Here is a 27,997-nt window from a genome sequence, read left to right as displayed (position 1 = left end):
TATTCCTCAGTCAAACGACAAAGCGAGGTATAAAACCCGCGGTACTTTCAGTGGTGGCACTAAATCAGGCAGTACAAGTTTTTAGTGCCATATTATAAGTTTCAATAGGCTTTTACATTCACTAGACGGACCTGAAAGCAATGTGAAAGTCGGCTTTCGAACATAACTTACGAACATAGCTTTCTGCTTTTCCCACATAAAATATTAGCATTTAGTCTGTTATGGATATGTTGTGTTTTTTATGTTTCCGTACATAAAAGGTAAATACGGAACCCTATTTCTGAGGCACCGCTGTATCTCATAATCAGTGCTAGATAGTGATTTTTTTTACAGATGATTGTGTATTTCAGTGGCCGCTGTAACGGCAAATCTATACTAATCTATACCTCTTAATATATAAAGCTGAAGAGTTTGTTAGTTTGTTTGTTTGAAGGCGCTAATCTCAGGAACAACTGGTCCAAATTGAAAAAATATTTTTGTGTTGAATAGACCATTCATCGAGAAAGGTTTTAGGATATATACCGTCACGCTGCGACTAATAGGAGCGAAGATACAATGGAAAATGTAAAAAAAAACAGGGCGGGTATAAATCATAACTTATATCTTCTACCCACGGAGACGAACTCGTGGGCAACAGCTAGTAGTTAATATAAAAATTGAGCATGAACAACGACTTTAATTTCATTAACTTGATAGGAGACCAGTTCTTTTTGTAATTTTCTTTCCTAAGCTTACTTGTACAGAACTCTCGGTATAGCTGGTCCGCTATAGACGTGGTCGATTATTTTTCTTAAAAAGGAGAATTTCATAAATACGAACTGATTATAAAATAACAAGGAAGTAAACATTTGTATCTCCTTTTGAAGACAGTTGTTAAAGCACTTCAGGTTATGTCTCAATTTCTATTAAAGCTTTGAGTTCCATTTGAGCATTTATATTGCTGTAAAAGGATTGGAATTGTGCCCGGTTTTGTGTAGAAACAGCAAATATATTATATAACTGTATATTTGTATTTATTTCCTTTAGACAGAGTCAAGTCAAGAGTAAATTGTTATCTGGGCGTGTTGCGAAGCTTAAAGCCATTTGCTAAGTACACCACAGAATATCCCACATGTGAATAGCTAAGGAACTTTATATGAAGCTCCGAAATTGTAACCGAAACTATCGGACATCCTCAATAAAAAACTTGTCTTGTATCGGGAATCAAGAAAGGATTTTCTAATAATTTCGAATATAGAGCACACAAAGAGCTCATCTTTTGACATTCTCCTTCACACCTACGAGGAAAAAAAATGGTACAGTCTTAAATTTTATTTATTATCTGTAATCGTAACTGAAATTCATACATCCGAATCTGAAATTTCATAAAATACTTGGTTTTCACCCACGAAAAGTATTTCTTGGATATCTTTGGATTTAAACGAAACATATGTATGCCCTAATATTTAAATTGATTTGTTTGTAACACTTATTAATAAAACAGCTATTAATAGTAAATTCAATCCCGGCTAAACATATGAGATAACTTGTTGACCTAAGGAAGATTTTGTTGAATATTTTTGGTCAAATGGATAAATATTATTCGGGAATTATTTATTCACAATTAATTTTAAGAGATTACAGTAATAATCGCATAACTATCCATAATGCCTATATTAATGTCCTTAAAATTTTGGTTGATATGAAAATAAAGCAATCAAAATTTTTTGTTTGCTCATTCGCGATTCCAATAAAAAAGTATGTATTTATAAAATATGTTATTTATAGATAAGTAACACTCCAAAACTTTGAAATATTTCCTGGGCGTTTATACGCTTATACACTATATACGCACGAATGAGTTAGATCACAAGTACATTTATATTTAGGCCATACCATGTTTATTATATACTAAAGTCATGCAACGAAGAAGAAAGAAAGTCAAAATTCACTAACTTCGATTAATTGAAGGTGCGTGTTTAAAAACAGACAACAAACGTGTGTCGTAACTATAAACTTTCCCGTTGATAGAAATGGAAGACTAATGAAAAAGCTTTAGATAAATATCTTCTTTGGAAATGGTTCAACTTTTTTCTTTAGATGTTTTAGGCTGTACTTGCGGAAGGGTCGCGTAGCGAGGGATGTGTTGTTCTAGGGAGCTATAGAAAGGCTGCGTATGATAATGATCTAACGTCTGGTGACAGATAGAAAGGTATAGAGAAAAAGATACGTGAAATGAATGACGACCCCAAATAAAAATGGAGTCTACTGCCCTTAGTGGAATGATGTTGTAATATCTGGTTTAGTTTGGTCTGGTTAAGTCAGGTACCTCAAAATGATAGCACTTGACTTTATACATGGCATACTCTTTATGCAAATACCTGTGAATCTCTGAATTAAGTCCTATCGTGTGCATATCATTTCGGTCAACCTCTGCATTCATCCCTATTTCTGTCTTTTTACTGTTTTTTCTTGCAATGAGGCCATAAAATGCAATCATTAGAAAGAAATAGAGTATTTATTCTCTAAAGGAAACAACCACTATCTGCTTTCGAGGTAATAACCGGTAGCATAAAAGTTAACTTAGATAAAATAAAATAAACATTACTAGCACCTGCTTGTGGTTTTGCCCGCATTTTACAAAACTTTTTGTTTACTTGATAGTTCCAACTCAACTACTACTCAACGTAAAAAGTCGTGTCTTTTAATTAAATTACAGTGTCGAAAATGTTTTTACGTATAAATAAATAACGTTTTTATCCTTTTTATCTTTGGCGAAAAGTGAAAAGCTCAGTAAAATAAATAAGTAACTACGAGTATGTTTTCTATTACAACTATTTTCTGCTATCTAAATACTAGCTGTTCCCTGGCGCCATGATTCCTGATTCATTTGCTTTATGAACCTGAATTCTAAGATATTATCTGAGAGGAAAGAAAGCTTGTTTAGCTGTTTCCATAGAAATCGCGTGAGAATAGTAATTTATTTAAATGTTTCTATTTATTCTGGTTCTACGCTAAGGTTTACAGATTTACTGCGCTAAGTAAACACGCACGATGCTGATAATTATGCATTTTGCCTATTGTCTATTGATGGCCAAGAATTTGCACGGAATTGTTTCCTAATTGTTCAACACAAGAACGCATTAATTATTACTTTCCGGATTTTTTAATACGTCTTATTTGGACAGGCAGGAAAGAAACAAACTCACGAAAAGTAATCATAACAAAACGCTTACCTAAAGTTTTAACATACTGAAACTTTGGCTCTGAGAAATAATTACTTAATAATGCGTAAGATATTTAGTTCGATGTTAATCTAGTAACTTGGTCTCAAGTTACATGACAAGACATCACACAAATGTAGCTCCTAAATAACCTCAAAAATATAGGCTTTAATCGAGCTTTCGCTCAAAACGGCTATCCAAATTTTCGCTATAGAAAACATACCTCGCTAACTCTTTCAAAAACCGTCTTCTCTATTACATTTACCTTAAAGTTCATAAAACAGCATCAAGCAAGTACAATGAATGATATCTTACCCATCGGGTGTTACAAACCGTTTCGGTCCGGTGTGGCAGCCGGACAGCCGCGGCCGGCGGTCAACGTTCGCGGCGCGGTCGACGCACCTGTGCCGGCCTTGCATCGGCCTTCGGCACTGATGGTCTATCGTCATCACTGCTCTATACAACCCTTAGAATTGTGATCGTCTTTTGTTTCTTGTAATTTTAAATTTAGAAGACAACTGAGTACTTTATCATCAACTCTTGTACCTTACTACTAGTCTTTTTTTAATATTGTCTTGTAGAGACTTCCTCGCGTAGTTATATTATAACAGAGATAGAAACTCTTTGCTTGTTTAAAAAAATACCTCAGTTCTTATAAAAATATATAAAGATATTATGTAGTAAATATTATTGAAATGTTTTGCAATCAAAGGATTGATTATGACAAATTCTGAAAACAGTTTGATAACTCTTGTTTACTTGTAGCTTAGGTCTTTACATATTCATAAATACTTGTTTTTCTTCGAATTGTATCTACATTCTGAACACTAACAATACCCAGAAAACGAAAACGTTTAAGATCAAACATGAGTGGATCAATTAACATTCATCGATTGTAACTGTCAGTCCTGGCTTAGTCAGAACTTCCTAAAAAGTAAATCGGATAAGTCTAACTGTGTGCACGAGTAGTTATAGCAAGACACCCAGACTCAGAACAAGCTCGTGTAACACACAAACGCTTGTCCTACGCGGGGATCGAGCCCGCGACACGCTGCGCACAGTGGATTTGGCGTGGTGACCTCAACCATTCGGCTATCCATGCAGTCTTTGTAATAAATAAATGCATAAAATAATAATGAAACAGAACTCCATTTTATTGCGGACACTTATTAACCATAGTCAATATCTTAGTGGTTTTATTTTCGTGTAGACAAATTGCAATTCGTAGATAAATGTGTTTAAAGGATATTCATTTATCATGTAAAACTTGTCTGAAATAAGTAATAGTTTCCATGTTTTACTGACATTCAAGGTTTCATAATCAAATAACTCTTTGTCGGATTTTTGCAAAACACATCAAATCAAATCTTTTTTTTTTGCTTTTTCTAGACAGACCGCAGACTTACATATATTTAGTTTTTTTTTATTGTAGACAATGCAGACAGTTTATGTATATTATTGACGAATACAACACAATATTACATTTTAAGGAGTTTATTTTTCTTGTCCATTTTTAAGATATTACAAAATATTTTACAGTTTTAGAAATATTTACACAAAATTGTACTACAAAAGCTTCACAAAGTGACATGCCAATAGGTATCTTCACTCTAATGATTCAAATTGCAAGTGTCCTATAGGTCACGGAAAGAAATGTAATTCTATAGGTACACAGCAAAATTAAGACACAAAAAGTCTCTACTCTGGAGAGGCAAAGACGATATCCAGTCAATTTTGCTAATACATAAATGTAAGAAAAAGATATAAATACTGTGTATTCATGTTTATAATACATCAAATCTATTGATTTGATTAACAATATCTCGTTTGATTGACCAGGATTCTTTGCATGTATAAGGTCGTGATGCTGGCCGGTCAATGGACACCATTGTGTAAAACCATTATAATGTTTGAAAACCTTGATTAATTTAAACCTTATTTACATCGTAGTCTGTTGTGGGTAATATGTTTTAATAACAGAAATATGCAAGCAAGTTTATATAATAGTAATATTTAAAATAAAATAAGCAAATTAGATAACACCCGTTATTTTACCGTCGTCAATCACCATGCTACTTTCTGATCATTATATCAGTAAAAAGAATTATCATTTCACATAAATTAAGCAAGCCATCATTTTGTACAAATAAACGGTGATGAGAAAACACGAGCATTGAGTGAAAAAATAGCATCATTTATTTCTTAAAACTTTATATACAGATAATATAAAATTTAACTGTTCCTATATTAGTCCTACTTAGTATGATAAGGTGCTGAAAAAGAAAATTTTCGAGAATATGATCTATTGAATATAATAATAATTATTATCAGCTATTACTGTTCCACTGTAGGGCAAATGCATCCTTTCATTTAGAGGCTAGTTTCGTGCGGAAAAGTCTCACGAAAAATAATTGCCGATGTTTTATTCCTATTAGAAATGGAGATTTATCTGTCTGAGATGCGACTTGTATACGCAACAAAGCAGACATCTCTTAGATAGCAATGAGCTAAAAGGTGAAGGATCATAGTGTTGAGTACATTAGGTACAATGTCACTACAAAATGAAATTGATAAAGACTCGTCAATATATCTCTTGATGTGTATGGAATTAATTATTCATTTTCTCTACACGTAACTTTTTTATTTATTTAATTATCACACTAATCTACCATTACAGGTTACTTAACCTAATGCGGTAGCTAGGACTAAACAAAGGTCTAAGTATTTATGTGAACTAGGGTTTCAAAGATTGAATGATTAAACACATAGTTGCAGGTCTAAATTCCAGCAACTGTTTTAATATGTAATTTTCTGATAATTCTAAAACGTCTAAACTACCATGTGAGTTAACCCTATTTGAAAGACTGGTGCTTACCATAGGTACAAAAGAGGTAACCTCAAGTTACAGGTCACACAGTCACACCTTCAGTTATTCGCCTCAGTATCACAGTTGGCAGTTCAAAATAAATTGAATAGGCGTTAATCAGCACAAGAATAATCGATAAGAATAGAGAATAATTCTCTTTTTTTTTAAATAAAAGTTTCATTGAATGTTACCTGAGTTGAAACTACGTTCGATCGACAGCTAAAACTGCTCGCTGCTCCATCTTGGTTAAGTTCCATAGTACCATTTCAGGATCGAATCAAAATCAATAATAGAAAAAATAAAGTTTTCAGAGTAGGCTTGCAGTTCTAGGTTTATAGGGAAGCTTGACAATACCAGCTAACATTTTTTTGCACTGGATAAATAACCTTGTTTTACTCACTTTATTATTATTAATTTATTACCTTTATCTGTGATAGAACTTGGGATTACCAGAATTGTAGAGCGTAGAAACCGCTTCGAGGAAATGATAATTGATAACGTGCGAAAGTTTGTTTATCTGACCTTACTGTGTCTGCGTCAAGGAATTGCTACATCTGTCTCTTATACTATTACGTAAGATCATTTTTTTCCTAATTTGTTATTCTTTGGAACAAGTATGTTTCAAAAGAAGTTCATAAAACTACATTATTTTACTTGATGAGCGTAAAAATTGCATCCTAAATTGTGAAGTTCGCTGTCCCGCTTCCACAAGAATAACAATATAACGTTGTCGATTGAAATTTAATTAATAATAGTAGCTAGGTATCAGGTTGATTCTGTACAGTATTTCCATGATTTTATATTTTCGTAAATAACAGTGTCGTGTTTTTGTACTTGTGGGCTACACCCCATATTATTATGTTAGCTTTAAATTAATATTTTCTATAATTAACACGTTCAGTGCCACCGACTCTCCCGGAGAGTCCACGTAAATTTTATTCCAGTGCCGTAGACTCGCCTGGCGAGTTCAATGAGTTTGCTGTTTTTTTCCAAAATGCATGTGTATTTTTTGCTTAAAATAATACTGAAGACCAAATATACCCTAATCTAAAGAATTACGTGGTGGGCCGGGTGTTTAAACCCAGTTTATAATCGAAAGAAAATAAACTATTCTGCAATGCCTTGAACTCGCTAGGCGAGTTCACTAACATAGAATCTCAAACTTTTATTAATGAAACATATATAATTATGGTAGATACTTTTATTTTCATTTTACCAAGTCACATTCACTTGCAAAACAACGGCGGATTGTGTTCTACATCTTGTAGGGCTCGAATTTCGTGTTATAGGCAAGGGAATGGACTACTGGAATACTTCCTTCATATTCAATTCATGTATGTATGTATGTTATGTAATTGGTTTGTATTATATTGTGGCAGCGTGCTGCTGGGGAGTTTGTTGCGCCTTTTCTTCATCACAGCTAAATCACTTAGGAAGCGGTGAAGGGTGGGCGATAGCGCGGGAGCTGTCTTATGTTCTAAATAAATTTCGAACGTATTCAAAATGTAATTTTACTTAAAACATAACAAATTGAATAATCATAACATATATAAACGTTCTTCGAAACTTCACAATAAACATTTTAAAACTTTACTGTCTTTTAAACTATATTTAAAAACAACCTGTTTATAAAACAATATTAAATATTCAAAATATAACCTAAGCAGTTACCACTATTTATAAGATTGACAACCACAGCATAAATTACGAAACAAACATACCTTTTCTTTTATCTGCAGTGTTTCTTGCCATTTTTATATGTTAAATTACATCGTATATAAGTTAAACACTTTTTAATTGCGTTAAACAGGCAACGTAGACTGTCACGGCCACAAAAATAACAAAAAATTGTTTTTACCCTAACCCAATGCCACTGAACTCGCGTGGCGAGTCGATGCAATTCATGTTGCAGTGCCGGCGACTCGCCTAGCGAGTCCAACGTAAAATGTAGGCGGCATCTGAGTAAACATCGTGAAAATCGTAGTGGTAATGAAAGTGTCTATTTACATTTACGTGTTCTTAAAATAAATTGTACTCTATAGAATTAACATAATAACCATATCTATTTACCTACACATACTTTGTGTATTTTTTTTTTCATTACTTCTACTACATACCCAAAATGTATGATTATGACGACTGTGACAGTCAGACAGTTTACAAGTGAATCTTAAATCAAGCATTACTTTTACATCATTATTTTTACAATGTTGATTGTAAGAACATTGCAATGACATATCATTTAGATGAAAAATAAATGTTAGTCCACTCTATTGTGGTAGCTCCTACATAAAACGTACCTATAGTTGTGTATTGTATTACTTTAAATTGTATGGTGAACAAACTTGCTTTAGAATGGCAACCTTGGCAAGGTCTTTAAAAACACAATATTGCTCTAAACTTTTGCATAAATCATCCTTATCTTCACAAAGAATGGTAATTTTGTTGCAAAAATCCATCCATAAATGCAACCTCTATAGTACCGTAAAACGGGGTGAATAGAGGTTTTTTTGGGGTGGATAGAAACAGAGTTTTATTAATTAGTTTTATTTAATTTGGACGTTTAACTAGACAAAACATAAAGATTATACGCAAACTCACAAGTATTTCATAAAGTAACTGTGTCTAAGCATTTGAATTTAAGAAAATATTCATGTAACCCCCTAAAAAACACTATTCTCTATTCACCCCTTGAAACTCTATTCACCCCGTTTTACCGTTAGCTAAAGTTTTTAAAAAAATAAACGGTTTCTTTTAAAAGCCCGAGAATGACCGAAAATCCCAAAATACTTCTTTTTCAATTTTCTGGCTTCCTACTATCGTAGCCAGTTAGTCGTAACCTTTTGTTTAGAAATATTCGATGACTAATCCCACAATTAAAATTCGAAACCATTCATGAATTAACACAAATCCAATCAATATAAGATACTACAAAAGTTGTCTAAAACACTTAGATACGGAAAAAAATAACTGTGAACAGTCGATTATAAAACAGAAGAATTTTACGGTAATAAAAAATTACTAATAGAAATACTCGGCCATGATATTTGACTACCTACCAAGATATCTTAAAGCTATTCTGATGCAATTTTGTGAGAGAGATAGCACTACATTTTGTAGAGCGGCGTCTCTCTTACTCACCTTCAAAAGTGTTACTTTAAGCGATCGTGGTAGGTTCCCAGGCAGTGAATCAAAATAAAATGTCCATTATGAGTCATATCGTGACCCCAACCTGAACAAAACATTAATGTCTTGACTTATTATTGCTTATCATCGGGACCTGAGAAGTTCTGGTCACGACTGGCAATGAACAAATAAACTGAGCGTAGTCTATCAAAATAGCTTTGATTGGCACCATTTACCGGTGATTGAGATGAGTCAATAAAAATATTACATATAGAATAAATACAGCATGTAAACATACTATCAAGATGTTTTGTATTTAGTCAATACACAGTAACAAGCTTGATGTTTGATACTTGTACCGATGTCTGCGTCGACTTATATCATGAAATTATTAATTAATTTGTTTAATATCATAATATAATTCGTATTGTATCAGGCGCTCTACAATTTTAAGTGACGACTTCCTCTCTTGGATATTAATCCAAGGAGCTTTCACACTTACTTAATTCACATATGTGAAGAGCATCTTCGGATCATAATACTTCGGGCCTACTCAGTAAGGTCCGTTATTGACCATGCCGACGCCGAATTGGCAAACGAAATTTTCAAAAGGCAAAGGGAGGATCGTGGTTAGGTTTTGTTAAAAGTCTGAAACTCGCCTCTGCTGAACCCGAAGCGGGAGACATTTGATGATTTGCCATTCGAAAAAGAGCACAATTACACTTGAAACTAGCATTTGTTAATCTCTTACATGAAGTGCGTGATAAAGCCCGCAACACCTCGCGGTCATTAGACTTGTCTTTCCCGCTCTTTGCAGTTAATATTAATTAGAGCAGCATTAGAGCAGGTTCATTTGGCTATTATGGTAATAAAAAGAATAAAAAATTATAACAATCTTGCGTGTTCCAGTTACATTACAAGCATAACTTTCATTTATTACTTTTCGCCTATAAAAATTAATAAAATTATCAATAAAAAGAGATCTTACACAAGTTGGGTTTATTCGGATTGCATTTCTTGATACTTTTGTTAAGATTGTAATTATTGATTATATCATTTTCAACTGACTTCAGAAAAGGGGAGGTTCTTAATTCGTTTGTATTTCCTTTTATATTTTGTTGCTGCCTTAGAATTTTGAACTTTATGAACCGAGATTGTTGATTCTTTTTTTCATTATACATGAAATAGATTTCATTTGTTCCCATCAAATTTGGTTCAGTAGTTACTATTTGAAGTCAGTTATAAGTTTTTCCATGTGAATATTCGTGTAAATATTTGAATATTTATTTCCTTTGCGACGCTGTAACTCCGATTTATTTAAGTGATGTAATTTTAAATTCAAAACAAAATCTACATTTATTAATAAAGATGATTTTACTTTTCAAATGTTGCAATCATACTTCCTGATGATCTTAGATGTAAACAGAAAAATCTATAAAGTATTTTGTTAACATTCAGATTCAATTCTTAGATGAAGTAACTGTACAGTCCAATTGATCTAAGTGAGTCTAGACCTATTCGTATTGCTAAAGACCCGGCATTATTTGAGTAATTTGATGTATAGAGTGCAAATACGAGCTTTAAAGTAAGATCAAGTGATTACATTACGGGACTTTTTCAATTGACTGATTTCTTATATGGATAGGAAAGGTAAAATAGAGTTTAGATAGTTAAGAAATTCTAAGTCGTATACGTTAAGACATCCAAGTCCACTTGATCGGTCAAGTACGTTGTATTTCACACCATGTAGCTTTCGGTCACTTAGGGTATTAAGTACTTAAATTGTTCACTCTGGTTGAAGTTTTATTAGATTTGGCAAATAGGTTGAATATGAGACAAGCACAATTTATGTTACCTTATTTACGATTTTATTTGCACAATCAAAATAGAGTGCCAGTCCTTACTTATGTACACTTATGTATTGTGAACTTAGATCTTGACACAACTCTGGCACTGGACTTCCGGTGGGTATTCTCTAAATACTTGAAACCGCAACTAGCTGTTCAATTTCAAAGCAGCTTGGTGTAAAAAGGACAATAACAAGAAAGATTATCCCTTCTTCCATTCATACAACTGTGTTTTAAAAGCGGGACACCACTCTAGATCATAAATTGCTCCAACTCTCTTTTACTCAACAGCCCTCTTAACACCATCCCTTTACAAGTCACTTTTGACTCGAATGCCTGTTTTAAGGTTTATTGACACTAGATTCTCAGAACATCACAATGAAATCCTTAACATCGATATCGTTAATTCAAACACATTATTATAAACGTTAATGTCTGAGTGTCTACTCGACGATAACCTTACGTTTGCCTTTGATGTCCCGCCGTGATTATAATAATTAAACTAATTTATTGTTGTAAGTAAATGCTTGAATAATGCAGCTATTATTAGATTAAATGTAAGAGATAAGAAGATATTTGCATGCGTATTGTATTAGGTATCACGTTAAAACTTGGTTTTATATATGAGATAATTAAATTATGGAAATGAAATACTTACCTAGAACGTTGGCACGATGTTAGATTGAGCTAAAATTATATTAATTTATTAAAAGTTAAAATATGTCATTCTATATTATCTAGGACTGAAACTTGAAGCATTTTCTTAACAAAAAATCACATTTTTATTTGGTTGATTCTGTCCAAAGTTAAAGGTATTTTTGTTTCATTCAAGCATTTGAGTGAAAGAATGCAAAAGGAATTCAAAAATACTTTCCCTCTCCTGGGGGAGACGTTCGAGACCTACATATTTTAATAATTTTTGGTTTCTTTGTTTTCCTTTTTTTATTATTTTGGTTGCTAGCCTTGTAAACGAAAAGAAGAGGTTAGGAACTAAAAGTTACCACGATTGTACCAAGCTTTCAATCGACTCCTTATGTTTTTGTAAGAGCAATATTTAAAGTCAAGAACTGTTACTTAAAATGCCTGATATACCAACTCTTTGAGTAACATAGCGAAGTTGGAGCTCGCATTTTTCCTACAGGCGCCTTTTTATTCAAATATTGTCTATTTCTAAAGTAAACAAATAATTCAAAATAAAAAAATAATTTAAATATCACATGACAATGTCATCATTATGTTGATTCAGATTGTGAATTTGTGAAGATTGTAATATCTGTGGCATTCAATTTGCTAAGATGACCAACCAATTTGACCAGCCTTAGCTTTCAATTAAACATAAGCTTTGACTCTACCAGTCTATCAACAAAATTTTATTTATTCAGTACTAGCTGGTGCCAGTTGCTCTGCACTCTTCACATCAAAAATAAGCCCACCTTTGTGTTAATCTAACTATCTGGGTACCAAAGTTCGTCTAAATACGTTCATAAGTTTCTGCGAAAAAGGGTAACAATCATCCATACTAAAAAACTTTTGCGTTTGTAATATAAGTAGGATTTATACAAAAATCTCCTACGAATACATTCAAATCCGTTTCACTAGCATCTAAATTGACTTCTGTGTATTAACATCAACTGCAAAGAAACAGATTTTCCATCAGATGGCTCTACATTTAACATTCTTATGCACAAACAAGGATTTCCCCATAACTTTGCGGTTTTACCACAATACCCATGCAAGTTGTTTACATAACTATAATTTTACTAAGAAATAATCAATACATAGGTATCAGGTGTAGTAATTACCGATGAGATCAGGGTTAACGGCTTGTAAGCTTCACATACTCTACCATGTGCAGTGTGTAAATGTAGGTCTGTTTGTAGGAGCAGGATTATTATTAGACTAGTATTTTTCCTGGCCGTTGAACTCTTGCCAGCCCTTTTGTAAGTCAAGTAGTGGATCCACTTAGTTTAAGTATTGTTAAGGCAGTAATATGCGTATGTTTACCTGGCAGGCAAACGAATAAAATATGCCTAAAAGTGATTCTGTCTATTAATTTTGTTACTACTTTTAGTTGTATGCTATGATGAAAAACGACGGAAAAGTTTACGAGATCATTTTTTTTTTGTTTGGAAGGGAAATCCCCGAAGATATGGCCAGAAATTGCAAAAAGTTGAGAGGTTATTCTCTATCACCATACGTTTCCATCATTGGATTTATTGGCAGTAAAGGTTTTGTTGTTTATGATCCTTATAAAACGATCATCTTAATTGTTGGAATATGTAATTGAAGAAGATCTCAGAACCATTATCAAGAAGGGTGCTACAAAAACTAATAACGATATATTATTTTAATGTACTTATTGTTAATGCGCAACATTCGAGTTTTTGTAAAGTAATTAACCAAAACTTGAGACGAAAACATGTTTTTCATTAATTCTGTTTTTAAATAGAATTGTATTGAAAAAATGAGAAGTATATACAAACATCAGATAAACTGATGTATCCATTAATTTTTTTAGCATTTTTTTATCAATTGATGATCTATTCGTATTTACATAAAAAACGGTTACCGTCTATTAATTTAATTATGTGATCCATGCACGTGTCTTAACTCCTTCAAAGATCAATACACGAAACGGATGAATAATGTCAACCTTTACTTACGTCTTCCTTTGATCTAGATTAGCGGTAGCGTGTCAAGCCAAGTTCAAGGAAGAGTACTGGCGAGCAGCACTGAGAAGTTGTCACTGGACACGGCACACTTACACGAACTATATGTTCTTCAAATTAAACTCAATGTGAAAAGTTAGATCAAGCATTCCTTTTTTCAGACATTTCTAAAATGCCAACATTAACTAATGATTCAAGTTGCGCGCTTCTAAAATGTAATTCGTATGAAGAACAAGAAACGCCATAATATACTATTAAATAAAAACGTGTATTCGTGTGTTATGGAAATATACCACAACAACACAAAATAGGTATACTGGTGTAGAGAAAAAAGAACAAAATAATAAAGAAACCTGTATTTCAATCCTTATATCAAAATTACAAGTAAGCATAACAATAGGTAATTAGTTTTATTGAATGCTACTAGCTATACATATCATGGATTTCGTTTCAAAGGCTGTCTCACTCCGCAATAGACAAGTGTAAAAAATACACACGGCTATGCGTGAGCAAAACAGCTGCAATCTTTAATTCCGCGTCAAACTCGGTGCTACTCAAAATACATATATTTTGACCCACACATCCCGCTTGACGCTAAGCATTTATGAGTATGGCAGTTTTATCAACCTGAATTTCTTTGCCATTTAAACATGCCACTTTTCTTGCCTCTATAAAAGACTACGTACGTACTTTTTTTATTTTATTTTTTTGGCATCCTGGCTAAGAAGTTTCTGCACAGTTTTATTTTTTACCCCGCTTCGTACATCCATACTTTTTTCTCAACAACGATAAGTATAGCCAGTAACAATTTAGTAGTTAAAGCTATTTGGTGTGTAGCGAGTATCGTCCAGTCACCATTAATCACAGGTTGTCCACGCACTTCGAAACACTCTGTAATCTCACTGAGCAAGATGGGGTTAACGTTTTCTGCAAAAAAAGAAAAAACATTTGAATCTTTGAATACAGACCTTGTTTTTAAATATAGAGTACAAGATTTCTCTTGTCTATTTATGGGATTAAAGGTTAATGATATTTACTATAGAGGATTTGTTTTTCTGTTATACACTTAATTGAATGCTTAATTCCTAATGACAAAAACAAAACCAAGCTTCACAGCTAAGGGTAAGCATTAAGAACGACTAGCTTCTAGAAAATGTCAGTCATTATATTTTGTCGGTCAAAATCATAAAGTGGCTTTGACTCATCAAAACATCAAATTGTGTTATGATGATAAATTGCCAAATTTAAAAATATCTAAATATTTTAGCTTATAATACTAAGAAAACATATTCAAAAAGATCTTAAAAAGGTATGTATTTGGGAGTAACGAATTATAGAACAATGATTTACCCGTAGCCGCCGCCTCCGGAATGAGCGGTAGCGGTAGCAGTAGCAGTGGCAGTGGCTGTAGCACTACCTCCTCCGTAGTTGCCACCACCACCGCAGCCGCCGCCGCATCCACCGCTGTTGTGGTATCCGTTGTTGCCTCCGCCGTAGCCATTGTTGCCGCCGCCATAGCCACCGCCTTGGCCTCCGCCGAAGCCACCGCCGTAGCCACCGCCGTAGCCTCCGCCGCCTCCACCGCCGCCGCCTCCGCCGCCACCGCCGCCGCCGCCACCGCCGTAGCCACCGCCGAAGCCGCCGCCGAAGCCACCTCCGTTGCCATAGCCTCCGTTGCCGTAACCCCCATTGTTATGACCTCCGCCATAGCCGCCGTCACCTCCGTAACCACCATGGTGATGGCCGCGTCCTAAAAAGTAAAAAAAAAATGATAAACTCTGAAAAAAAATACATGTTAGTCCTATGCTATAAGTTTATTGTAATAATGATTGTAGCTTAAATTGTTGAGTACTTTTTACTGCTTAATACTGCAGCTAATCTACTTAGTGCAATGTTTGTTTCCTCTTAGACTTAATCTTGAATGTTAGACAACACGATGGAGATTCTTTTTCGGTAAACGATTCTTAAAATAAGGCAAGTCTTGAGAAAACAAATCAGGTTATGTGTGCGTTAATAACAGAGTTACATGTAGTTACTCATCAGCGGATTTTGTTATGTGCAAGTGTTATTAAATTATCAATATATAACGTTTTCTAAAATCTACAACATTCAATAAATATTTAGTCTACTTAAACGAAGTGCTTTATGTTAACTACTTTTAGCGTTAAAATAGCATTTTAAATATAAGTTTGTGTGCGTAAAGCTGTGTGCAGTGCGATCGTACCATGCTCTTTCACCACTTTAACAATTATTGTTTTAGATGGTTCTTCGTAGCCGCCACCATAGCCGCCTTGGCCTCCGCCATAGCCTGCGCCTTGGCCTCCGCCATAGCCGCCGCCGAAGCCTCCGCCGTAGCCCCCCCCGCCTCCGCCGCCACCGCCGCCGCCATAGCCCCCGCCCCCGCCTCCGCCGTAGCCGCCGCCGTGGCCTCCCCCATTGCCGTATTCAACTCCGCCGCCGCTAATATCAATGCCCCCACCAAAGGAAATGCCTCCCCCTCCAATACCTAGGAACTTCTTCAGCAAGTGACGCTTCTGTCTGTTCCCGTGTCCATTCTGCTCTTGGTCCTCGAGTTTCTGCGTGGAATAAATTAAAATCATATTTAAATTAGTTTAATTATGCAATAATGCGTTCGTAGGAAAGCTTCGGAATTAGACTTAAGTGTAACTAATAAATATGGTAAACGGTGCTATTATTGTTTTGTTTTATGCATAAGTTATGGCGAAATTACTATAGTTTAAAATAGATGCACTATCAACAGTTGAACTTTAGTTACAGCCAGAATTATTTTTCAGGCCCAGTTTTAGTGTATTAGTGAGGAGTTATAATAAAAATAATTCCGGATTTATTCACGATAAAAAGGCGAAAAATAGTTTTAATTCGTATATTTATTAAAACTGAAATTAGTAATGGTCTCTCTAAACTTTAGGTAGTGTAGACTGATCGATATTCAGATGACATTTAAAAAAATGATTATCAGTTGTTATGTATAATTTGAAACTGTCTAGAGGTAGGTAATGATTAGATAGAGCCTGCTATTATAGATACATACTCATTTACGATCACGTTTGTATACATCTGCTAGTTACGAATCCAGAAATATGGAAACTATGAAGTATAAAGTCTAACATTAACTTTAGGTATTCATGAAATGTTCTAATAAATGTAATTATTATATTACTAAACTTGTTTTAAAGATTTTAATAATTCATATCAATAAATTTAAACAAGTTTATCTAATGTACTCGTCAACTTGATATGTGACTCTCAGTTAATAAACTCTCTGTCTTAATAAATTAGACTTCAAAATGAATAAATTTTAGACAATTTAAACATTAATTAATTTACAAATATATTTCGGAAAAACGTTATGCAATGTTCTGGTTTTTAAATTGTCATAATGATTTTGGAATAAGTTCAAGTAATAACACCCTTTGTTTTAATTTGCATAGCATGCAACAACATTGTAATATTGTGATTATATTTATATTCTTTATTATAACCATGATTTGGATATAAAGTAGATCTATTTGAATATATTCACCTTAACGTAGATTGGCTGAGGGTCTTCCTTCAGGGACTTAGCAGCAGGCTCCTGGCGCACGTACTCCGGTATATCGGGCTGTGCGAGCAGCACCAGTATGGGGAACTGTCGCGAGCGCGTGGTGGCGTACGGGCGCGAGTCCCGCGGCGGGGCCAGCACCGGCGCCACCAGCACCACTCGGTCACCCCCATCCAAGGTATTGTCTCTGACGGACGGCAACGCCGCCGCTAGCGCGCACAGCGCCACCACGCTTAGCACCACACCACCGTATCCCATCGCGATCACTGACGCAGGACCAACAAAGACAACCTATTTATATGACGCGGTTTTCCTGCGGACGCTACTACGTCATAGACCGCCTACTATTCTGAGCTGCCGGCTGGAGAACTTCGCGGAACGAACGATTCCCATGATGACGTCGCAGACTATGGATAAGTCCGATTGTTTTCAATATGACGTGAATAATTAACGATCACGCATCAGATATCATACGCCTTATAGAAAAAAAAAACAAAAGATGATAAGTAAGTACCAGTGGCCGAACGAGAAAAACGTGATGTTACACGCCTGCCAATTTGCGGAGTCCATGCACGTATTTAGCTGGTTATTCCCATAAACCGGATGCTTGTCGGTGTGCGTTTGGATACATTGGTACCTAACAACACTGAACAGGTTCTATATTGTTTTTGTGGATGATTGCGAAGATAGCTCTGTTGTTAAATACAAACACGTGAATAAAACGTTGATATTAAAAACAAGTTTAATAACTCGGAATTCGTTGGAAATTAATTCAATTGGACGCTAGGTTTACGACTTAAAAAAAAATACAGGAAAACAGGATTCCTTTTAAAATCCGCATCTATTAGCCAACTTAAGTAATTGTTCTCAGACATGAAGATAGCAACTACGTTATCATTATTTTCGCAGAATTGTACGATGCTTCAATAAAATCTTAAACATGCGTTTTTTCTTTAAATCTGCGTCAATAATAACACAGCAGTTTCCTTACAATGTAACTATTTAATAATGTAACTTTTTACTTAGAAAACTCGAGTTTTAATTTCTTTCGGATGAAGGGAGCTCACATTAATAACGATTACATCTTAATAAAGTTCTGCGAATGAAAATGTCTCCTTGGCGACAAGACAAAGGGATTCTTTGGGCATTAATTGAGTGATAGTGACACAATTGTATCAGACAGGTAACAAATTACGTGTCAATCAATGACAGCAATTACAACCAACACTTTTACTAAGAGTTCATTAAGTAGCCACTGAGAAAGCGAGACTTAACAATGCAACATATATCAGCAACTCGCTTACACTTCAGCAATACTCTTGCCTGCTCATAGAACAGCCATTTAGGCCGACTGACATTTGTACAATTGTTTATTTGAACAGAAACCGCTCAAATGTATGAAAATTACATTACGTTTCCATTCATCACGTGATTTAGACCTGTTAATTCCATGTTTTCGAGTGTTTTCTATTAACGTAGAAGTGTTGGCTAGACGGCCAAGGTCCTGCTGGTCTTCACCTGTGCTAAAATTACGACTTACGTCATAAGACACAAACCAACTTTACCTAAAATATAGGTTGCTATACCCAAAAGGTAGAACGGAACTTTCGCCAATCACCAAACTGTATCTCATACACCGTGCTAGCTAGACCCACTTTATTTGTCATACAACCAATTTGTTCATCTTTAGCCAATTTGCTCGGACCCTTAGTGTCGATAGTCCGACTTGCACTTAACCAGCTATTAGTCATTTCGCTTCAAAATGTTTATAACGTATTCTATATAATTTTTCTTCTAAAATCTGCATCCATGGATGAGATGAGTAGAAATCTAGTCACACAGTGTAGTAAATAATATCTTACAACATTACATAATAGTAGTATCCACGTGTATCATGGAGTTCATGTGTAGGTATTACAATAGTACGGTATTTTGGTTTAATGGTACTTTTAAAACAAAACAAACATGATGTGAAAGGATAATATTCTCAAAATAGAAGGAGAATGGAAAAAAGTACGTACCCTAAGAAATAAAACTAAAGTTAGGTAGGTACGTAGATAAAGAATAGATATAGGCACACATGTCTAGGAACACTCACACATAATATTCATCTTTAATAAAAAACAAACTAAATTGAAATCGCTCAACACTTTCGGGAACTATGATGCCATAAACAGACTAACAGATAGATAAGTGAAACTTATAACCTTTTTCTTGCGTCCGGAGAAAGCTTCATAATTTATTGTATAATTGACTGCAGTCATACTTGTTGTTTCTTTTATTATCGAATATGTATGCCTGTAACTATTCCATTTATTTTCGTGTTGATAAATAACCTAGTGGTAAAGTTCCATCCGTCCGGTAGAGCTCTGACGTCGCTTAAGTCCTCGAAAATCCTCCAATTTCTGAGTTTTTTTAAAGCGATAAATGCTTTGTAATGTACGCATATGAAAAAGAATATTGATGCATGGCACGATTCTGCGACTTTTGACTTGATAGTTTGTCAAGCAGTCCAATAGGTTAATGCTAGTTTTTTCTTTAAATTGTCGATTGCTATTTAAAATTTTATTTTCAATTAAATTGTCCATTTCCATTGCTTTGGCAACAAAAGCGGAACTTATATGTATCAATTGCGTGTAATTTGTTGCATGAGCGAGCATCATTATTTAAGCCACATCGCCTACATCGTTGCGATTCATAATTATACATACAGATAACCAATTACTAAGGAAAAGGTAAATTACCCGACGTCAAGAACTATGGAAACAATGGAAAAATTAACTTCTAACTATGTGAATAAAGTTTATTTTTGAACAAGTTGTTTCTTAATACATTATAAGTACAGGAATGTTTTTGTAAACATTGTCTATATTATTCTTGTTGGGACGTAGTACGGGGCTATTACAGGCTGTATGTAGTTGTCATCTGAAAACATCACAAAAAACATGTTAGTTGAAAGTTAAGTCAGATGTAGATCAGTACTAAGTTACTAACCAGTGTATTCGACTTTTATAGTTCTCCGAAACTAGATCGGTCTTTGCGTTTTACCATTGTGCCCGCATCGGTCTAAACCTCCAAAAACTATTTGTGATGAAAGTAGAGACGTATTTCAAGAAATCAAAATGTAGGTATTTATGTATTTCGGATTTATCGGGCGTGTTATTAAAGTTAGCGAAGAGACAAATTAAATATTCACGGATGATATGAAGACTCTAAAACCAAATAGGTTCGAAAACCAAAAGGTCATTGATATAGTAATAACGACAGATTTTGTAACTACCGTTGTTGCTAACCAAAGTCACCATCCAAAATTCAAAATGGCCATGAATATTCATGGAAAGATTTAAGTTAATGGTATTTCAAGGGATCGCAATAAAATAAAACGTTTAGAGTATAGGTTTATCTTGTGTAGGCAGCTTATGCAAATGTTTGACGCTGTTTAACTACATTTTCTAACTTATTTTAAATAAAATATACATAATATTAAAGTTGTTTTATAATTAATGCAAACGTTTTAATTGATTGACGTAAACTTGTATTTCTTGTATTCGATCTATGTGAAGTGGTGTTTATTTACAAAACATATTTCAAAATACGTCAGTGTGTATAAAAATTGTTTTATAAATGTTTCTAGCCTCTACTTAAAGACATGAGCGAAAGATAAATGAATGTTGAGATGATTATGACCACAGTTGACCAACTGGTCTTACACTATGGGAAACTGCGTTACTAGGCAAAATTTGTTGTGGAGGTTAGATAGGCTACAAATGCTACAATGCTGATGGCTTTCCAGGTAAAATATCCGGTCTAAGTAAAATACGGTATGTAGCTGAATCTATAAGACTACGCCATGCAATTAAATTAATAGTATTGTTTTTCTTCCTGGCATGTAACATTTCTACAAAATTCTCCACTTCCTCCGAGGAATCAAGTGGAAAAAAGGTTCTATGGACGACAGCATGGTATGGAAAAAGGTGGACTAATATTACATATTAAGGAAAGAATACTTTAATACTTATGGGTTTTTAGCGTCATGATAATAATCCAAATTTACTGACAGTTTAAATAAAAACATATACGCACATTTTTAAAATAGCGATTTTTTCTTATTTTTCTTTTTTTTACAGGATCCGGATTCTGTAGCAAATATTATAGAAATTAACTTTACATATGCTGTGAAATGAAAAAATGAAGAGTTCTCTAAATAGTGTCTACAATATACCTATAAAGTTTCAATAATAAAAATCTGTTATTATTTTTTCATTTCTACATGTTTGCTAAACAGTAGGAAGATAACCATCCTAGGTATGTTTGCCAGTAGACCAAGGGTTGTGTAGGTATACATGGCTTCGTAATATTCGAAATCGAAATCACCAACTCCTAGATGAAATATTTAAGAGGTAGGTCAGGTTAGGTAGGTAGTGGTTTATTCCATTCAAATCTAGAAATGCTCTTCTTCAAGTAAGCGTTTTTTTTGCAAAATTTTAAGTCTATTTAGATACGGAACTTTTTGTAAAGTTATACTTGTGTATTCATCTTTTGAAATGGGAAGTTTTCCTTACCTGGCATATTGACAATCACGGCAGGACCTTTGTTGGAGCCGGAGCCATAAGCAGCGCCACTAACTCCGTACGAGCCCCCCCCGCCATTGTAAGAACCTCGGTACATTGAGTTGGGGACTGAAAAAGAAAAAAGAAAATCTGAAGGTGACGTCAACATCAATAACTTTCAAAGTAATATTTTTTGGCAGCTGTTGAAAAGAGATGCAACTATAGACCGCACTTTCTCGCTTGCACAGTTTGTTTTACGTCACAACCTGCGTCAGCCTAACTGCAAGGATCTTTTACAAAAAAAGTAAATTAAAAATGTCAATGACGCAGTAACCTTTAGTATATTAATAATTATGTTGTAAAAAGACATGTTATTGATTAACATCAAGTCATCAATCTTAAGTTTTATTTAATGCTATTTATAAGCAACACTTCTCAAGATTCTCATACACTCGTTTATTCTACGAATCTTATAAAACACGGATCGCTTTATTTTTCACTTGGTGGATATCTATCTTCTGTCTACTGTATGCAGGTAATAAGATGTTTAAGCAAACCCAGTAAGCGTAGTCATACGTGAGACCAAGAACTTTTTCTCTTGCCCACTGTGTCTCACAGCTGGGCAAAGGCCTCCCCCAAATCCTTCCACGATTCTCTATTCTGGGCCGCATGAAACCAGCTTGCGCGGTAAGCTTTAAAAACTTTTGTAATTACGAATTAATAACGATGGTGGTTTCAGAGAGGGCAGAGCATTCTTTACTCCCACTGGCCAAAGCCTTTGAAATATTTATCCTCCCTTTTAACCAGGTATCTATCATGGTAACCGAAAATTACCACAACGAGTCTTAAACCTACCCAAACACCTACCTACCCTTAAATATGGTGTCGACAAAAAAATATCTGTGTATCATGTAACAATATATTCTTATGCAACGGGAAATGTTCACGAAACTAAATACCGGCGATATTTTGTGTTAATTGCAGTCTGCGTTTGATGTTAGAAGATTCAGATAGCGACCAACAAAAAAAAACAATTAAATTCCAAATAAAATAAAGATTGTTATTCAAATTTGGGGGAAACCACAACAATATTCTGTTTTTATGTGCACATAATTTAAATAGGAAAACGTGCATTTAATTAACAAGATTTTAGTTAAGATGTTTAAATTAGGGGAATAATAAAAATGAAGTATGCAGTGTTATTTAAATAATTAAAAATAAGTTCTAAAGTCGATTATTACGGTGAAATGTACACTGTCGGTCCTTCCTCCACATTTCTTACTACCGCTTACGGGATGGAGATAAAAAAGCGAAAAATGGAGACGGACAGAGTTTCTTTCACATTATTAATATGAGAATGGATAGCTTACCTCCATGTCTGCTTCCACTGGACATGACCACCACGTTAGGTTGCGCTGGAGCTGAAATATTAAGTACTTTATGAATAAAATGTAATTTTTCAGGTTTGCTTCAATATAATCCGGTAGCATACAGCCTAGATTTACATCTTCAATATAAGTATTGAGCTAAAATTTACCTGAAAATGGACTATCTCTCCTGACACGGTCATGTTGTTTCTCAGGTGCCTGCTGAAATAAATGATTTCATTTTTATTGTTATTTTTCACAAATATTAATTATCTTGCTTGAGAGGCGCAAATGATTGTAAAAGATTTGACGCAACTCTATGTAAGTTTGCTATTTTTTGTTTATTGAGCCAAATGTTTCCAAAGAAGAAATAGACTGTGCATGATCGACACGAAGCCGGATCTCTCTTCCACAACTAATATTTCTGCTTTTACGTGGTGATGATTCCCAGCCATGAATGAAGAAATAACTGGGTAGCTTGACACTACCTTTGCCATGATTTATCTCGACGACTCTGATGATGCCCTGGCGTCCAGTGATGGGCATTACTTATTAAATTGCAATAATATTAATTAATAACCATACTAACTTGAACTTTCGGCGCTAGCAGCAATTTTTCGACAAGACAATTGACACTTAACAGTGTCCCCAGAAATATCAGCACTATTTTGGAATCCATTTTAAACAAACCGAAATAAAGTGGCGGCTTGCGACAAAGCATGAAATTTGACTTTTATGTGCTACAACGCCTACTGAGATTTCAGTAGCGTTTTTTTTTCAAACTGTTGTCTCATGGGGTTTCACGAACATTTATATAGATTGTCAACGTTGATGTTATCTGAAAAATAATTATCCTGTTAATTACATCCTCGTACGCAATAAAACACCATAACTCAGCGAAATTATGGAATGTTTCAAGACGTCATCACAAGAAACTGGAAAATTAAAAATTGAGTTAATAATGGCCTTTAATTTTATACGTTTAAGTTTATTACGTAAGTGTACGTACCATTTTTAGTTAGAAGTTTCTTTTTAAAGAAACATTTACGGACGAAACACACTATGTTTGATACTTTGGTAGGTTAGAAGTAATATGTCATATTTTTAAGCGTTGCTAGGTGCCTGTAAATTTTGGTGACGTTTTAAAACAATGTCACAAAACTTAAAATCTCAGACAGCCGAGAGCATCACGTTGTTCTAAAAAGTTTTTTTATAAAACATTGTGCAATAAGCATCAAGATCCAACTAGTAGCTTTTAGAGTAGATTGCTGCAGTCGTGAAAGGGAGATGTCTCTTTATCATGTATAGCACTGTTACACCTGTACAAATGCGATGGTCTTACTTTGACAGATAGCGCTGCCCCTTTCTTCCTACATCCAGTCGAAAATTTATTATCACTGGTTGAAGACTCAGTCATGATGTGTCTTGATGACTTACATGAAAGGCTGGAACATCTGACGAATTCAAAAGGTCAGGGTCACGCGCATGTCTAGTGGTGGCCAATGTCAGGTCATTGAGGTCTATGTATAAACGTTGCGAACAATGCGGACGCATGCGTCAACTCACGACCACATCGAACATCTATAATGAAGGCGTATTTAGACGAGGTGAGAAATATCGGGCTAATTGTAAGAGTTGTTTGTTTGAACTTGTTAATCTCATCAACAACTGGTCCGTTTATTAAGGAAGGTTATAGGATATACACCATCACGCTATGATTAATGGGATCAGTGCAGTAAATTAATGTATTACGAAACCCCTCTGGAGATCGTCTGGGGGAGGCAACGAGACTTATTGACTAAACCTGAACCGCCGTGCTACGTCATCGGCGTTTTATGCGACGATGTATGGCAATGCTTTACACAACGGTAGTGGGCCATTATTATCAAAGCAATGTATATGTATACCTTGCACGGTATTTTCCCCTCGTCTATGCTTGCCTTAAGACTAGTTTCTAGACTCAAGATCCATTAACTATTTCTGACTAAGGTAGTAAACGCTATAGCACGTTTTATGCGACGTTCGTATCTTCTTTTAATTGACTTTATATGATCACTTTACTTAGTTTTATTGTGGTCTTATTATACGATGTATACAGTAATAATACTTACAATAACCATTTAGCATGATTTAATATCCGTAAATACTATAATTCTAACATGCGTCGCGGGTCTGTTGGTAGAGATTGCATATGGAATAAAGAGCTTAAGAACGTTTGTTATGTATTTTTCCTATTTTGTATGTAGCCTATACACGTCCCACTTTTCTCTTATAGGGAAGGATTCAGTATTTATCACCACGCTAGCTCACAAATAACACCACCTTCACCAATTCGTTTTATCGATTTCAGATTTCACGCTTAGGAGCCCAGGTCTCTCCTTCCGATGTTTTCCTTCACCGCTTGTCAGCTTTTGAATATTTAAGAAAGTACATTATATATAACTTTGAATAAGTCATTGTTACTATGGCTATGGGATCTTAACTGCAATTTTTGCATATAAGTTCATAGAACCGTAAGCCACCATAACTATTTTCCACATCAATTATGAAATAAAGACGAGAGCATTGAGTTTTGTAGAGTCAGAACCTGTGGTACAAGAATGATAAATGAAGTATTGTAAGTCTGCATGGGTTGTTGGCAGTTGCATTATTGCAGATTATATAATAAGGATTTTAGTGGGGAAAATAATTACAATAAATGATTTATGCAATGATTTATTTCAATAAAACAAAAAATATTTATAAATCTTTATTTAGATACTTGAGAACACAGACATGCCTTAGATTGCAATGACTATAGATCTTTAATTATTCGGGCCATTTTATTCAGTTTTCTTAGATGTGGATGTAGATTTTCAAATCTAGTGATATCTTTGGACGAAATAGATCTTGCTTATCCTTCTGCGGCGGCGTACAACATCCTTTTGGTCTGGCAATTTCTAGAACAAAACAAGAAAGTAACAATACACAATATTAAAGTTATCCAAATTCAAATTTCAAGACAACTTACTTGTACATATACCGGCTTATTATTCAAAGGTTCGTTCATTGTAGCTTGATCACCTTCAGGAGTTTTGTCTCCAGCTAAAAGCATCAATAAGGGAAAATCTTTCGCTGTTTCCGCTGTCTTTGCTCTCGAATTCCTAAACGGAGCTAGGACAGGTGCAACAAGAACCACTCCATCTTTGCTGAATTCACTTTTTGCGGTCGTAATGATAACGAGCAGAATGATCATGAGATAGCGAGTAAAGCTCATCGTGTGCGGAATTAAATGTGTGCATAGTGGAACATCCGAGCTTTATATACGATCCCAGTTCAATAACATCACGATTTATAAATTTATGGACACCATCGCATACTCGTTTGATTATATTACAGAGCAATGCGTGCGATTTGAACGTATCTTTTTGTAGGCTTGGAAAAAAGGCAAGTGATGTAGGTCTGTTCGTATGTTTTTTGCTCTACATTGGAAAGTTTTTTGTTCGTATTATAGGCATATAAATCTTACCTTCGTTTTTCATGTTACAATGATTTTAATTTACATTGATGACGAAATTGAAACCTGAGGTAAGTTAATTTCCAGCGCATTTACCCATAATTACTTGTCAATGCTCTTAGTAATGACAAATTGTTGTTCTCATAAGAACAATAACGCCATTACTTAGTTCCTTGCCCAATCCTTTTAAGAGTACTAATAGTTTGTTGGAAATCTCAAAGAGACTACGTAATTCATAGCTAGACAGGGAATTAGTCTTATTATTCACGTTATGCGATAAGATCTCTGCCTTGTATTTCTGTAGGTATATTGTAACAATCATTGTGCTTGATGAGCTCATCTTTAAGCTTTTTATAAACCGTCTGGGAACATACACTTCTGTTCCGGCAAACTATTCATCACGAAACTTAACATTTTTAGAACTTCCTGTACTTCAACATTTAAGAAAATCACTCTACCTTTTTTCGGATTTGAAAAGTTAGATGTCAATTACAAGGTTATGCTTCTATTGGTTAAACGCCATTGATCTTTACATGGGATAGTACCTATGATCTCCGAAGCGCTTATCTATACTATTGGAATTTCTTGAAATAAATTATAGTGGTTTAAACTTTTAAATTAAAAAATAGTCAATAATATTTTAATATTCAGTAAGGAAGAGAGTCCTTTCTTTACCCCATTCTGTCCTTAATTCTTCGGAGTCTTAGAATCCGTTGTTTTAAAAGTAATCAATTACTCGTCTGACCTTTTATTATTCTCGTGATCGCGGTTCGAAATAAAAATGCTCGCACATATTATTATGTTTATTGATTGACCATTTAACACTTACGATCAAAACACACCTGATTGCTGATCGTGACTCACTGTTTTTGTCTGAACTTGTTTTTCTTGATGACCCTAGAATGATAAGGAAAAAATTGATTGAAAACAATACATTTTATGATTTATGAGATGTATATACTGAATGGACTTGTAATACTTATTTGTATTAAAGTATCGAAAAGAAGTTTTAAATTCAATAATCAGTGATGGAATAGGCAATATGTATAAGTAACGTAACGTAACGTAATTCAAGTTATCATATTGAAGCCATATTTATGATAGTAAACGAAATGTAGAGACAGATGTCAAAAAACAAAAGAAGAGACAAATGAACATGACTCCGTTGTGTAATATAACAATAAAAGTTGTCTTTCATATACTTGACAAACATACGTAAAAAAAATAATTAAGGAATACGGTATACTACTTGCTTACAATTGAGTTTTTGATTTCACAAATATCGTTTTCTCTTTCACATATTATATCGTT

General features: G+C 34.4%; 3 protein-coding genes across 3 annotated transcripts; all 3 read right to left on the bottom strand.

Annotated features, from left to right (window-relative positions):
• Positions 1–14,052: 14,052 nt before the first annotated feature.
• On the bottom strand, positions 14,053–17,553 carry LOC113496710 (glycine-rich protein DOT1-like). The gene is made up of 4 exons (XM_026876017.1): positions 17,256–17,553; positions 15,936–16,287; positions 15,062–15,461; positions 14,053–14,638 (listed from the first exon to the last, which is right to left on the bottom strand). Exons 1-4 carry the CDS (start codon positions 17,529–17,531, stop codon positions 14,629–14,631), a joined length of 1,038 nt encoding a protein of 345 aa, XP_026731818.1. The 5' UTR covers positions 17,532–17,553; the 3' UTR covers positions 14,053–14,628.
• Positions 17,554–20,055: 2,502 nt separating this feature from the next.
• Positions 20,056–24,324, bottom strand: LOC113496869. Its single transcript, XM_026876239.1, has 7 exons — positions 24,200–24,324; positions 23,780–24,028; positions 23,361–23,412; positions 23,194–23,244; positions 21,836–21,952; positions 21,357–21,410; positions 20,056–20,198 (listed from the first exon to the last, which is right to left on the bottom strand). Exons 2-6 carry the CDS (start codon positions 23,909–23,911, stop codon positions 21,361–21,363), a joined length of 402 nt encoding a protein of 133 aa, XP_026732040.1. The 5' UTR covers positions 23,912–24,028; positions 24,200–24,324; the 3' UTR covers positions 20,056–20,198; positions 21,357–21,360.
• A 1,565-nt stretch (positions 24,325–25,889) lies between these two features.
• Positions 25,890–26,557, bottom strand: LOC113496870. The gene is made up of 2 exons (XM_026876240.1): positions 26,201–26,557; positions 25,890–26,129 (listed from the first exon to the last, which is right to left on the bottom strand). Exons 1-2 carry the CDS (start codon positions 26,444–26,446, stop codon positions 26,052–26,054), a joined length of 324 nt encoding a protein of 107 aa, XP_026732041.1. The 5' UTR covers positions 26,447–26,557; the 3' UTR covers positions 25,890–26,051.
• Positions 26,558–27,997: the final 1,440 nt, after the last annotated feature.

Source organism: Trichoplusia ni, chromosome 8, assembly GCF_003590095.1.
Source record: "Trichoplusia ni isolate ovarian cell line Hi5 chromosome 8, tn1, whole genome shotgun sequence".
In the NCBI taxonomy this organism is placed as follows: Eukaryota; Metazoa; Arthropoda; class Insecta; order Lepidoptera; family Noctuidae; genus Trichoplusia; species Trichoplusia ni.
This window is presented reverse-complemented; position numbering and strand designations above follow the sequence as displayed.

Coding starts and splice junctions, on each gene's coding strand:
- LOC113496710 (XM_026876017.1), bottom strand. CDS start 17,531: ATGGGATACGGTGGTGTGGTGCTAAGCGTGGTGGCGCTGTGCGCGCTA. Junction 16,288..17,255: donor CTCAGCCAATCTACGTTAAG/GTGAATATATTC, acceptor TATTCCACGCAG/AAACTCGAGGACCAAGAGCA. Junction 15,462..15,935: donor TAAAGTGGTGAAAGAGCATG/GTACGATCGCAC, acceptor TTTACTTTTTAG/GACGCGGCCATCACCATGGT.
- LOC113496869 (XM_026876239.1), bottom strand. CDS start 23,911: ATGCTTTGTCGCAAGCCGCCACTTTATTTCGGTTTGTTTAAAATGGAT. Junction 23,245..23,360: donor GAGAGATAGTCCATTTTCAG/GTAAATTTTAGC, acceptor TTAATATTTCAG/CTCCAGCGCAACCTAACGTG. Junction 21,411..21,835: donor CGTGATTGTCAATATGCCAG/GTAAGGAAAACT, acceptor TATTTGCTACAG/AATCCGGATCCTGTAAAAAA.
- LOC113496870 (XM_026876240.1), bottom strand. CDS start 26,446: ATGAGCTTTACTCGCTATCTCATGATCATTCTGCTCGTTATCATTACG. Junction 26,130..26,200: donor ATAAGCCGGTATATGTACAA/GTAAGTTGTCTT, acceptor GTTTTGTTCTAG/AAATTGCCAGACCAAAAGGA.